Source organism: Dioscorea cayenensis, chromosome 11 (assembly GCF_009730915.1).
Source record: "Dioscorea cayenensis subsp. rotundata cultivar TDr96_F1 chromosome 11, TDr96_F1_v2_PseudoChromosome.rev07_lg8_w22 25.fasta, whole genome shotgun sequence".
In the NCBI taxonomy this organism is placed as follows: Eukaryota; Viridiplantae; Streptophyta; class Magnoliopsida; order Dioscoreales; family Dioscoreaceae; genus Dioscorea; species Dioscorea cayenensis.
This window is the reverse complement of record NC_052481.1, coordinates 21,275,249-21,289,772: the sequence shown is the minus strand read 5'-3', so window position 1 is coordinate 21,289,772 and position 14,524 is coordinate 21,275,249. Positions and strand designations below refer to the sequence as shown.

General features: G+C 38.4%; 1 protein-coding gene across 1 annotated transcript; it reads left to right on the top strand.

Annotated features, from left to right (window-relative positions):
• Positions 1-9,350: 9,350 nt before the first annotated feature.
• On the top strand, positions 9,351-12,719 carry LOC120271762 (putative receptor-like protein kinase At3g47110). The gene is made up of 2 exons (XM_039278439.1): positions 9,351-12,030; positions 12,118-12,719. The coding sequence occupies exons 1-2, from the start codon at positions 9,351-9,353 to the stop codon at positions 12,504-12,506; spliced, it is 3,069 nt and encodes a 1,022-aa protein (XP_039134373.1). The 3' UTR covers positions 12,507-12,719.
• The last annotated feature ends 1,805 nt before the right edge of the window (positions 12,720-14,524 follow it).

Below are 14,524 nucleotides of genomic sequence, written 5' to 3'. Positions count from 1 at the left end.
ATGGTAGCAACAGAAAGATTGAGGGAAGTGTTTCAAAGTCTGCTGAAGAGCTTTGATGTCATCGTTGAGAAGCCAAGCGATTGCCGGATTGAAGTCTTTCAGAAGGTGTGCCACCCCGAACAGTCACAGAAGACCTTGGATGGTTGCTAGTTATGAGAGATACATTGCTTGAGAGCTAAGTTAATGGTTGCAAATTCTGCTTGAATGGGGTTGTCCATCAGAGAACAATCTGAACCTGCAAGGAGAATATGACCAGGATTAGTAATGATAGCAAAACCAAGTCCGGCCATCTTGGAGGCAGAGTTCCAAGAGCCATCCGTGTAGACTGAAATTGAAGTTTGGTTGATCCGGTGATAAAGAGAACTCCCTGAATTTATGGCTAGAGGCCTTGAAAAAGTCTAGCATAAGTGATCAGAGCTCTAGGCAATAGAGAGTTGAAGTTGGGATGCCTGGATTTAAATGTCCAATTGCATCTTTCCTTCCAAATAAGCCAGATCAGGGTAGCAATTAAGGCTTTCACCTAGGAATCTTCAGCCCTAACTTTGAAAGATGAAGTAAGCCAAGCACCATTATGTAAAGAGTTTAAAAACTGCAGGATTTAGACCCAGATTTGCAAGGAGCAAGTGCCACTGATGAGAGATCTTAGGACAATTCCAAATAAGGTGAGTGGCAGTTTCTTTAGAGAGAGAACAAAAGGGGCAAAGAGCATGAGAGCCATGAGCGAGCTTCCAGACGAAGGTTTTCATTCTTGGCATAACAGAAAGCTTTGAAATACACTCCCATCTTTTCCAAATATCTTTGAGAAGAACTATCAGAAGTGAGACTAGAATAGACCGAAGAAGTAATGGTTGCATAGTGGTTAGAGGGACCCCAAATCCAGTGATTATTCGTGGAGGAGTCGATTTTAATTTTATTAATCCAATCCCGATCAAGATTAGAGCCAAAAATATTTTCAATGGCATTAAGATTCAGAGAATTTTTGATGGCAAATCTCAGAGAAAGGAAAGTTATTCAGAGGAATATCCATGTTAAGAAAAGTCCGTTTTAGCATAATCGGAGATCCATAATACAAGGGTCCATCAAAAGGTTGAGATTCTCAGGATTACAAGATAAAATTCTAAAATTAGCCTTGAGAAAATCTGCAGAATTTGAAATGGATTTGAAAAACTAAGAGATAGGATGATGATTAACATTACAGCGGGTGCCAATCACTATATTTGCTTTTAGAAAATATCAACCTAAATCTTGCAATTAGAATTAAGCGCTGAGAAAATATTTTTAGCAAATAGAGAATGTTTCACCAACCCGAGGTCCCGGATGCCAAGGCCCTTTAGCTTTTCTAAGTGTAGTAACTGTCCATCAAATTGAATGGAAGCCACTACGATTGCCAGTTTTCCCCCACAAAAAATTTTGGGCTAACTTGGAGATAGAATCAAGAGTGGATGTAGGGAGATGAAGGACCGAGAGGAGATAATTAGGGATAGCAAAAAAATGGTACTATTAAGAAGAATAACTCTGCCAACAGTGGAAATTGAATAGTGATTTTAGGTTTGGATTGCTTTTTGAACTCTATTGGGAATGTAATTGAAGTGATTGGCAGGGAGTCACTTAGGTGCAATGGGCGCTCCAAGATAAATGAAAGGAAAATTTTCCTAGGGAATGCCTAGAATTCTAGAGATAGATTTAGCTAGCTTGCGATTGCACCAGGAGGGAGAGAAAAGCAGATTTCTTGAGATTAGCGTTTTTGCCCAAAAGGTATAAAAAAGACTAAGGCAAAGCAGGCAATTTCTAGCCATAGTTATGGTAGCTCGAGTTACTAAGATAAGATCGTTAGCAAACATCAATTGATTAAAATTTCTTAGAAGAGAAGGGTTGAAGCCAGGAACAAGGTCTAGAGATAAAGCTTTGATTCAAGATCGCAGAAAGGTTTTAAGAAAACAATCAGGAAAAAGCAGAGGGGAAATCGGATCACCTTGCCTAACACCTCTATTACTAGAAATCTAGGAAGACTGAGAGCCATTAACAAGGAAAGAGAAAGAAGCAAAAGAAAGACAAGAACGAATCCAACTGATCCAAATCTCAAGAAAGACCCATTTTGGAGAGGGTGGCAAGAATAGCTACCCATTCAATAGTATCAAATGCTTTTTCAATGTCGATTTTAAGAATCATCCTGGGGGCTGGGAAATCCATTTCAAGGCTATGGGCTATCTCCTGGGCTGTGATAATGTTGTCATTAGCGCCATGCCCCGAAATAAGCTCAGCCTGTTCTGGACCAACCAGCTTGGAAATAAATGGCTTAAGACGATTGACAAGGATTTTAGAGATGACTTTGTAAGAGACATTGCAAAGAGAGATCAGGCCAAAATCAGAGACAAGAGTAGGGTTGTCTTTCTTGGGAATCAAAGCCACGAAGGTTTGGCCCCGGGAGGGGAGAAGCAAAGTGGTATTAAAAAAATGATTGATAGCGTTGAAAAATTGATCCTCAATAAGATTCCAGTAAAACAGGTAAAATTCAACATTAAGGCCATCAGGTCCAGGGCATTTTGCCATGAGACATAGAATAAAGAGTAGAATAGACCTCCCGCTTGGAGATAGGTCTAGTGAGCTACTTTTTATACTCCTCAGAGAGAATGTGAAGGTCATCCGAAATGGCCAAAATCAGAGAATTAACGAAAAAAAGAGGACAAAGAGGACCAGAGATTTTTGTAAAAATCAGTTAAGCAAGTTTCAATTTCAAGTTGAGAGGAGAAGATATTACCCGAAGTATCTTTGATGTCTCTGATTTTATTTTTATGACAACGAAACCTTGACAGAGTTGTGGAAAGTAGCTAGAGTTAATGTCCCCCTTGGTTAAGCCAATGTGCTTTTCACTCTTTGACCCCAATAAATTGATTTCGACTGAAGAAGGGCAAAATGTCGATTATGGAGAGCTCTGAGCCAAATATTTTTCCAATCATCATCCAACGTGGAGCAAGGATCTTCCACGTAGGCAATTTCTTTTTCAATATTAAGGATTTCTTCTTCAATATGACATTTGTTTGACTTTCTCCACCGAGAGAAGAAGTTTAGTATTTGAAATAGCATGAGAAAGGGAATGCAAAGGGAGGAGCATTTGGGCCTTGAGGCTTTGACCACACAGTTGTGGCAACCCTCATAGTCAAGCCAATGATTTTCAAACCATAAAATCTTTTTTTTAAAATTACAAGTAAAGGTAAAAGCATGAAGGAACATGGGCGAATGATTAGAAATAGAGCGGACCAAGTGCTTATTAGATATATTGTTGTAGTCTGAAAGCCAAAGAGAGTTTGCCAAAAACGATCGAGGCGAGCCCAGCGATGAGCAAGACCAACTTGACCATTACACCAAGTAAAACTAGAGCCAGAAAACCCAAGGTCTAAAATGAGAGTTGTTTGAAAGAAAATCAGCAAAAAGATTAACTTTAGAAGCGTAATGAGAAAAAGAACCTTCCCTTATGTTTCATCAGCACCAAGGATAGCATTGAAGTCACCTGTAAGGAGCCAAGGGGTGCCTAAGCCAGAGAGAGCATGAAAAAAATGCCAAAGGCTCCTTTGCTCATGAAGGATTTGGGAGTTGTAAATCATGGTAAGAATCCAAGTCTTATCACTAAGCGAGAGGTTGCCACTGGAGTAACACTACCAATTGAACGATTCCAGAGGACAAGAATTCCACCAGAAAGGCCGACGGAAGGGATAGCAACCCAATCCCCACCTCTATTAAACTTTTCATAGAAAAGGTGAACACGATGGTGGAAGCTTAAGTTTCCACTAAGCAAAAGGAGGTCAAGCTTCAGACTAGCAATCATATCTTGCAAACGGGTAAACATCCGAGGATTTGAGAGGCTCCTACAGTTCCAAGTAAGGATTTTAGTATTCATGAAACATGTTAGAGGGAAGAACAAAGAACAAGGTAGTGAAAGAGTTTAAAAGGAGGAAGAGTTTCTCTCTTTCTTTGAACGTGATCCACTCTTAGAGGGCCCTCATCTAGCCAACGCTTCAAGCTTAGCTTCATTTTGGAAGTGGCTAAGGATCATGTCATCATATGGCTCTTCCAACTCCTCAGAGCCTTCCGAGGGGATATCAAGCATACCTTGGTTGTTTGGCAGGGGATTAGCAAGAGCATCAACTATACGGTCTACAGCCATAAGATATTGAGAGCCAGATCCATTAACATCACTCAAATCTTTTCAGTAGGGCTAGGAAAGGAGTCATTTAGAGAGGGAGGGATCGGGCTGTCTTGATCGTTTCCAAAAAAATTTGAAATTCTTGGGAGAAAGCAAAAGGGGAATTGATTGGACAAGGCCAGCGGTAATGTTGGGGTTTGAGTGATTTGATCCATCAAAGATAGGGGAATGGGTGGCAAGGCATCGAGAGAAGGAGATGGCAATAAAGCAAGAGCATGGGCAGCAAGGTTGTTAGTCTCGGGCAGTGGACTAGCATTGCTCGAGGACCCCCCAGAATGATGAATATGCCCCCTCACTTTATGAGAACTCCACACGTCGAATGCATGCGAATGATGTCAGATTTATGGCCACATGTCCCACTGCGCCATGCAGGGGGCCACATGTCAAGATCCTGGGCATCGTCTTCGAGAGGCTACACAGTTTTAGGGTTTCGAGAACTAGCCTGAGCACCACCGCCATGACCGCCGTGGCCACTAGAGGAGGAACAGAGGGACCGGAGTTTCAGTCGTGGTCTAAAATCCCCATCCTTAGCCGGAAGGGTTTGCATGGGAACAGGGTTAGCAATGTCATCTGGCACATCAATGGCCCTATCAGCCTACATCACTGACTCGACTTGCACCATCTTTACTTCCAGAGAAGCAGAGGGCACATGTCGGTTAAGATGCTAGCGATTGTCAGAGAAGGTGCAGTGCGCTTCCCCATAACCCACACGCCCAAACGCCCACACCTGTAACAAAAAACAGGAAGCTATTCATAGAAAACTAGAACAAAGATTGATTGATCTCCATAGTTTACCCATGTCTCCTGAAAGAAGAGGATTGTTTAGATCAAGTTCCACATAAACTCTGGCGAACTTGGCCCTAGCGATCAATGGTGTGTTCATCCACCTTAAGAACTCGCCCAAACTGAGAGGCAACCATTTCAAGTATTTCGCCTCCCCAAAGTTCCATGGGAAGGTGATAAATCTGGATCCAGACTGCAGCTAGAGAGATTTTTTCAAACTCAGGTTGAAAGCTCTCTCGCTAGGGAGCTAGTTAGAGAATGCGGCCCGCCACCGTCCAGGGACCATCCCAAAGAAGTCTATTTTGCATTTCTTGGTTTTCACAACGGATATAATAGAAACCATTTAGAAGGTCAGCAATGGTGAAAGCTCCCATCCCTCGCCAGGCATCAGCCAAGGCTAGCTTTGCCTGGTCCAGGGGAGAGCCTTACCTAAGAATTTGGCATACGGGGATGAATGCATACTATCCCTAGCTAAGCTCCAAAGGTCCTGGCTAATGGTGACAGAAAGCAATGGATGAGCTTTAAGTTTATCAAAATGGGTTATTTTGGAGGTGGAAAGAGGGCTCAAGAGAGGAGGCCAAGGAGCCTGAGCTTACTACTTTCGCCCAGGAAACACTAGCACTAACATTAGGCCCTGGGTAGGGGGATTGATGGCCCTAGGGGGCCATCACCGGAACAGAGTTTGACAATAGGGAGAGAAGCAAGCAGGAAGAATTACAACCTTTCCTTTCTTATACGGTTGGTGCCAAAAACATAACTAGTAGACTATTTATTATGACGATAGTAAACAAAGAGTTTTCACATTTATTTCTTTAGCAGCTACAATAATAAAAAACCTAGCTAGAGAGTCACTATAGGCTATAACATCCATCTTTAAACAGCCTCAAGTATTCAACAATCCCATAGTACACAATGTTAATTTTTAGCAAGGGGACCCAAGCAATCACGTCACCATGAGCAAATAATCATGCTATTAAGTTTAATAATGTCTCAACATGATCTAACTGTTTGTCTAGTGTTTTTGGGGAAAAATATAAGCAAACCATTTTATCAAAGACTTGACTTCTATCTCATTTTCTAACCGGGAGACATGGAGTCGTCATGTCAATTTTCATTGAGATAATCATAATAAATAAAAATATAATTATTAAAACAAATTATATGTAGGATTCGAATAATGACTTTGAGTTGAAAGGGAAATGAGATTATTATAACAAACTACATGTAGGATTTAAATAGGGACTTTGAGTTGATAGGGAAATGAGATTTATGAAGGGGGTGATCATTTAACGTTCTTCCATTTTTTTTGTTATATATATTTAATAGTTGATAAATTACATTCATAAAAATAATAATGTAGTAAAAATAGGGGAAGGAAAGAAAAAAAAAATATTTTGTTCTAATAAAAATAATTTATCTATTTTTTTCTTAGGCTCTCGAGAGGAGGCAGGATACAAACAAGAGGAGTCACAAAACAAAAACTATCATATGGAGTTTGGGAATCGCTATTAGCTAGGTTAATTATCAAAGGTCAAAATTTTTGTTATTTATGATTATGGCTAATTATCAAGAGTGCTGCACAAGACCTAGCTAATTATAAAGTATTTGGCGTGAAGGCCCCGTTATTTTGTTCTTCCAACTCATAGTTACTTCTGATTTCATTATAATAATTTTCTTAAAAAATTAGATAAACCATAGAAAGCAAAATTATTAGAATGAAGATAAACTACAACCTAATTAATAATATCCTTGTTGAAAGTCGAAATCATAAACATAAAATATGAGGACATAAAAGAGTCAGGCAGCACAATCAATTGCTGGTCTTTCACTGCATCTACCCACCATCAGAATGGCTTCAAGTTTCTGCCCTTGACTGCACAAACCTTTAAAATTCAACAAATTCAATAAGGTTTCCCACCAAAATTTGTTGTGCACAATTGACTTGATCTTAGTTTCTAGTCAATAAATCCACTTTACATTTTTATTTTCTAAAATATGGGCTAATCATAGGATTCATTAAAGTTAATGTTCAATATGTTGTAAAATAATATTTTCCTCTCTTGATTTTTCTTCAATTACACATCTATTTGACAACATTTTGAAATCAAGTGGATAAATCACAGCTTTATGACATCACGCTTGCTTGTCAAATGGGTTATGGGCATCAATTTTCTTATATGTTTTTCCAAAATACATTGTGAACAAAGTCACGAATTAGACACTGACGCATTATTTTCTCTCTTGAATTGGTCATAGAATTATAAAAGATTTGTGGAGTCAGTGCATGCATTAGATGCACAAACATTATTTTTCTGTTGAATTGGTCATAAAATTAAACAGGATTTATAGAGAAATTGAATTATTATTTCACTGAATTATGTGGTTTATTAGAAAAAAAAGTGAATTAGATGCAGAAACATTATTTTCTTTTGAAGTGGTTGTAGAATTAAAAAAGATTTACAGAGAATGTGAATTAGATATCAAACCACTATTATTATTATTATTATTATTAGTAAAATGGATAAATCACATGAATTAAAAAAAGAGGAACACTGCATGCAAGGATCCACTAGATGTGGAACAAAAACAAAAGGAAAAACCAAAACAGAAAGAAAGAACATAAAAAAAATACAAATAAAAACCGAAGATAAAGTACGAGTTCATCCAGACCCACAAGGGGCCGGCAACACAAAGGACCCAGGAGGACTACTCCTTTTGAATGTCTTCTTCCCCTGTCAGCCACTGAGAAACTCCAGACTACACCTTGCATCAAAGACAGACCCGTCAAGTTTAGCCTTTTGGTCTTTCGACACTGCATTAACGAATAATATTCAGTTACTCAGCACAATGCATAGAATGGATGTTGCTAAAAATATGAACATTTTTTTCAAGCCAAACATTCCACACAAGGCCAACGACCTTCGGGTCTATTGGTACATGGGTCGCCGATAGAGCTCTCACCTAGTGGTGAGAGTTCGATTCTCGGCTGATGGCACATTTCTGGGAGTTGTAAATAGTGGTTGTGTACGGGTGGTTCCTGCGCCCACGTGAGCGCGGCCCGGTCCCCACTTGTTCCACCAAAGCTTGTGCACATCCCTGGGTCTCTAGTGGGTTCGCCCGCTCTTTTTCCCTAAAAAAAACATTCCACACAAGAGATTTAAGAAGTAAGTCGACTGCATCCCTGAAAGGACTTGGGATAAGCGAACGCTAACTTCCCCTACAAGTCAACTACTGATCAAAGGGGTGGTGGAAAACCAAAATTAGAAGCCAAAAAGGACTACAATCTAACGGCAAAAGAGCACGGCAAGAGTAGGTTATCCTTCTTTTGAATTAGTCATAGATGTAAAAAAGATTTATGGCAAATGAATTAGATGCTTAAACATTATTTTCTCTTTTGTATTGGTCATATAATTGAAAAGGATTTTTAGAGAATGTGAATTAATTTTTTTTGCAAAGATTAATAATAGGTTTTATTTCACTGTGTAGTGCTACTACTTTCACCGCAAAGTCATTTTATTGCTTCCTTAATGGTTGCAACACTTAGTTTCCTATGGCTTTGATGATGTGGAAGGGAGATCATGTCCTTGAAAAATTTAAATCTTTAACTAGGTGGTTTGGAGTAATTCTAGGTGATTTGGAGTAATTCTAGGAGAGAAAAGAATTAGGTGACATAATACCACCACTGTTGTGGTGAAACTTCTCTTGAAAAATAAACCAAAAGGTATAATGAAAAAAAAAATCTTATTCCAATGCCAAATGGTTTATCCATTTTTTTTTTAAATATATATATATATATATAAATTAATAAATTGATGTGTTTTATCCAATATAGTTGTGTACAACAAATATATATAAACGCTCATTCACTCTTCATCTCAAACTAGAGTGCCTCCAAAAATTTTTTTTAAACATAAAAGAAAAACAACTTGTATTAAAAATAAAAGATCCAAGATATTCTTTTGACATACATCAAATGATAGCATTATATATATAAATAAAATTGTTAAATCACTAATTTATTAAATAAATAAAAAAACACAAACTATAATAGCACAAACTATGATAGCACTATATCAATAATTACCTTCCTTAATAGCATCCTGTTATATATGTTAACCTTCATAGCATGTGACAAGTACTTTCCTACCGATACGTTGGATATTGAGGGGTTATCCAGTTTGATTAGCTAATTAAGTAAGCTTATTTGTTTTGTTCGACGTTATTGCTTTGTGTCCGGTGCTGGTCAATTAATTTATAATCATTTTTTAAATAAACTATGTTTATCAACTTTAATTAGAAAGAAAAAAAAAGAAAAAGAAAGCAGCATTGCTTCCCTGCTTCTTTTCGAGTATAAATACCAAAGCAAATGGCTCATTTTAACTACACAGCCAACATGAATTTCCCACATGTTCATCACTTTGCCACTTTACTCCTTCTCATTGCATCCCAAGCAAAAGCAATCCAATCATCTTCTTTAAACATCCAAACTGATAAAGAAGCTTTACTATCACTGAAAGATGGCATCAATGATCCCACAAGTTCACTTTCTTCATGGAATGAAACCACAACAGTTTGCAAATGGCATGGAGTCTACTGCAACAGAGCACAGCAGAGAGTCTATGGACTAGACCTGCAAGGCCTTGGACTGCAAGGTTCCATAAGTCCTCAAATTGGCAACCTATCCGTTCTCACCTTCCTAAATCTTCAAGACAACCAACTCTCTGGCAACATTCCTTCTCAACTTGGCTCTGTCTCCTCTTTAAACATCCTCAACATAAGCTCCAACCTCATCAATGGCCTCATCCCACAAACCATACTCAACTGCCATGAACTCACTGTCCTTGATTTGTCTAACAACCTCATCACAGGCAGTATCCCTCAAAACCTTGAATTACTGTCAAAGCTTCAGATCATGAAGTTAGGACAGAATAGGTTAAATGGAGTTATCCCAAATTCCATAGGAAACATTTCATCTCTTACCTTTCTGGACTTGGGTACCAACACACTCACTGGTTCAATACCAAATGAGTTGGGACATCTCCACAAACTTCAACACCTGCAACTCTCCATAAACAACCTCACTGGAACTGTCCCTCCATCTTTATACAATGTTTCTTCACTTGTTTTCTTTGCTCTAGCATCAAACAATTTGCATGGTGAGATCCCTGCTGATGTTGGTTTTACTCTTCCAAATCTCATTCTCTTTCACTTCTGCTTCAATGAATTCACCGGTCAGATACCACCTTCACTTCACAATGTCACAAAGATCCAAAGCATCAGAATGTCCCATAACTTTCTTGATGGCTCAGTTCCTCCAGGACTGAACATGCTCTCCAAGCTCACCATGTATAACATTGGCTACAATAGGCTTGTTTCCACCGATACTAATGGCCTGCATCTTATCACCTCCTTGACAAACTGTTCCAATCTTGCATTCCTTGCCTTTGATGGCAATTTTTTTGAAGGGATGATCCCAGACACTGTGGGTAATTTGTCCACCAACCTCTCAAAATTGTACATGGGTGAGAATCAAATCTTCGGTAGCATACCAAAATCAATAGGTCAACTGACAAGCTTGACATTACTGAACGTGAGCCAGAACTTGATTTCTGGTGCAATCCCAGAAGAGATCAGCAAACTCAGTGAGCTTCAAAAGTTGTTGCTGTCTGGAAACCAATTCCAAGGCTCAATTCCAGCAGCTCTCGGTAGCCTAACCAAACTCATCAATCTTGATTTGTCTGATAACAGTCTTGCAGGAGCAATACCTTCTACTTTTTCCAACTACCAAAGTCTGCAATCACTAGACCTTTCTAACAACAAACTGAATGGAAGTATTCCAACAGAGATCTTTTCCATTTCTAGTCTAAGCTCCTCACTGAATCTTTCAAGGAACCTACTTTCGGGCCCTCTGCCAGAAGAGATAGAGAGACTGGAGAATGTCGTTGCCATTGATTTTTCCGATAACTTGTTATCTGGTGATATTCCTGAATCCTTGGGGAAGTGTCATAGTTTGCAAGTTCTTTCCATGTCAAACAACTCATTCACAGGGTTTATACCTGAACAAATCTCCAATTTGAAAGGTTTACAAAGTCTTGACCTTTCATCCAACCAACTCTCAGGGACTATTCCTAGTGATCTCGGTAAACTTCAAGGTCTCCAATTCTTGAACCTCTCCTTCAATGATCTCCAAGGAGTGATACCAAATGAAGGCATTTTTAAAAATGCGTCTCGTATTCATCTCCAAGGAAATAGTAAACTTTGCAGTTCATCTTCACCAAGTTGGTGCCAACAAAGCAGAAAACACCGAGAGAAGATAAGTACCTCACGTCTCATCTGGCTTCTTGTTGTAATTTGTGTCACTGTCTTCGTTCTTGTGATTGTGGCATGGATAGTGTTTATCAGAACAACAAGAAAAAAAAGCCCAGCAAAAGTCTCTGCAAACTCGAACTCAAACACAAACACATTCAAAGGCCAACGCCCTCTGATTTCCTATGAAGAGCTTCTTCGGTCAACCGAAAACTTCAGCACCAGCAATCTTATAGGCAGTGGAAGCTTTGGTTCTGTCTTTAAAGGTGTTCTTAGTGATGGCATGATGATCGCCATCAAAGTATTGAATCTTGCAACCCATGGAGCTGCCAGGAGCTTCCTGGCCGAATGCGAAGCTCTGAAGAACGCAAAGCATCGTAATCTAGTGAAGTTGATAACATCTTGCTCCAGTATAGACTTTGAGAACAGAGACTTCATTGCATTAGTTTATGACTTCATGAGTGGTGGAAGCTTGGAGGATCTCATTCATGGAGCAAGAGAGCTAAGCATACTTGACAGGTTGAACATTGCCATGGATGTAGCTAGTGCATTGGATTATCTACACAATGACTGCCAGCCTCCAGTGGTGCACTGTGACATGAAGCCAAGCAATGTATTGTTAGATGAAGACATGAATATTGCAAAGGTCGGAGACTTTGGATTGGCAAAGCTGATGGTTGACCAGGAGCCAAGTTCTTCTACCAATTGGATCAAAGGTTCCATTGGATACATACCTCCTGGTAATCAAAGAATATAAGCATAATTAAATAAGAGTAAATAATCATTATATTCTAATTGATTGAATTTTCTTCATTTATCATGAGCAGAGTATGGCTATGGAGGTAGAGTATCAACCAGAGGAGATGTTTATAGTTATGGAATCATGTTACTTGAGCTTCTAACAGGGAAGAGACCAACCAATGAGGTCTTTCAACAGGGCTTGAGTTTAGAGAAATGTGTACGCATGGCATTCCCTGATAGAATCATGGAGGTCATAGACCCTAAACTTGTTGCCAGCCATGAACTGACAACTAATGGAGGGTTGATGATAAGCTCAGAGAAGCAGGAAGGGTGCATAATCTCCATTGTTAGGATTGGGTTGGCATGTGCCACCGACTCACCTGAAGCTCGCATTGGCATGAGAGATGTCATCCAACAACTCAAGGCCATCAAGGACACACTTATGAAGCCACAGCTTGATTTCAAAGTGGTCTAATTAGGGGGTCATATGACTGATGAAGGATATATATATATATGATATATATGAAAGGACAAGAATATGAAGTATGTTGCAGTCTTAGTTTTACTACTTTATGGAGTGTTCCTATATATGTTTGTGGTTTCATCATATTAAAATTGTATGGTTGTCAAAATCCATTTCTCTGTTGATCTGTAAAGGAGAAAGAAATGGTTTGATATAATAAATGAAAAGTTATATATACTCCAAACAAAGGAATTTTTTTTTTTTAAATGTGGATAAACCATATTTATTAAGAAAAAAGAATTAAAAGAAACAACAACCCTTTCACCAGCTGTGGAAACAAAAATAATAGAAGAAATAAAAGAGAAACAACGGGTCTCCTCATGACCCACTCGGAACAGAAAAACTACTCTATTTTTTTCTAAATAGAGGAATCATTTCATACTGGGAGTCTTAATATTTAATTTCTCCTCCTATTAAAAAGTTTTAAAAACCAACGAGGCTCACCATTTTTTTCTTTTTCTTTTGTTTAAGTAGTAGATAAACAACATACAATAAAGAAGGCTCACCTAATTTTTATATCAAAATTTTATAATAAATAATTTTTTTAGAACATGAAACATAAAAGAAAACGAAAAAAAAAAATAGTTGATATTGGGTTAATCCAACAGTTAAGGCATTCGTGTCCATGTGAGGGGTCAGAACTTCAATTTCCACCACTCACATGGTGAACAAAGAATATGGTATATTGTACATACGTCATAATAGTGACTTGTCCTTTTCATTAATATATATATATATATATGACTTCCATCTTAGACTTTCAATACCATCAACTATGATGATTTAGAGCTCTGTTAAAACAAATATCTATTTCAAGTATAACTTCTCTAAATTTTCTGATTTCTTTAAGTGGATCAATTCGCCTATATATTGAGTTTGTATGATTTCATCTGATCAGCAAATAATTTCTTTTGATTGGATTTATCCTTTAACCATTTCAATCTATTCTATGTAAAATATAGATGAATAAAGTGGATAAACCACAATTTATTAAAAAAAGAAAAAAAGCAATGATCTGAGTACGAGAAAAGCGAAAAAGCGACAAAAAGAACAAAGCGAAGTAAAGAGCGTAATCCTCACCGGGAGATGAGGGAGAGCGATTGAATGAGAAAGCAAGATAAGAACAAAGACAAGATAATAAATCTGAAGCTGGCGAAGTCAACCGTATGGAGACACAGGCCTGCTCAGAAAAGGAAGATACAGATCACTCCTGACTAGTGCTGGGCGCCATATTGTCGGTGTGGTCGGAAGATCTGGAGCTCAGGAAGCTTAAGGAACGCCTAAGCTTTTGAATGTCCTCTGTGGCTTCCTGCTGGTGGGACTCCGAGTCTGCTGAAATCCAAGTAAGAACCAGATTAGCTGTTTTGTAGAGTATTGAGAAAGTAGAAACACAATCTTGGTTAAAGATACGATTGTTGCGTTCCAGCCAAATATTCCAGAGAATGGATCTGGAACAGAGATCCCAGAGGTTTCTGAGTGAAGGGTTTAAAGAAGGTATCCAAATGGTCCAGATATTTGAGACTGAGGAAGGTAAAGTTTCGAGTATCAAATAAACACTTGAAAAAAAGTACCAAATGCTAGATCAGAGTAGCAGGTTTAAAAAAAGGTGGTCCATCGATTCGAGTTATTGTGACAAAGTATACATGTGTCGTGTGCAAAAAGAATTGCAACCTTTTTGAATAAGTTCTCAAGAGTAAGAATTTTATTATCCCAGGCAAGCCAGCAGAATAAAGTGATTTTGCTAGGAGATTTGGTTTTCCAGAAATTGGGGTAGAGTTGAGAGCGGAGACCTCCATCGATTAAAAAGTTGTAGAAAGATTTGACGGAGTAATTTCCATTTTTTTCTAAAGACCAGGAGTAAGAGTCTTCGATATCGTTTGAACAATCTGGTAAAGAATTTAATAAAAAGTCGAATACTTCAGTTGTGGCTGTTCGAAATGGGTTACCCTGAGAATTAAGTATGAGAAGAA

Excerpts from the sequence above, each read along its gene's own strand:
- LOC120271762 (XM_039278439.1), top strand. The coding sequence starts at position 9,351 with ATGGCTCATTTTAACTACACAGCCAACATGAATTTCCCACATGTTCAT. Across the intron at positions 12,031-12,117 it reads CATTGGATACATACCTCCTG|AGTATGGCTATGGAGGTAGA; the intron begins GTAATCAAAGAA and ends TATCATGAGCAG.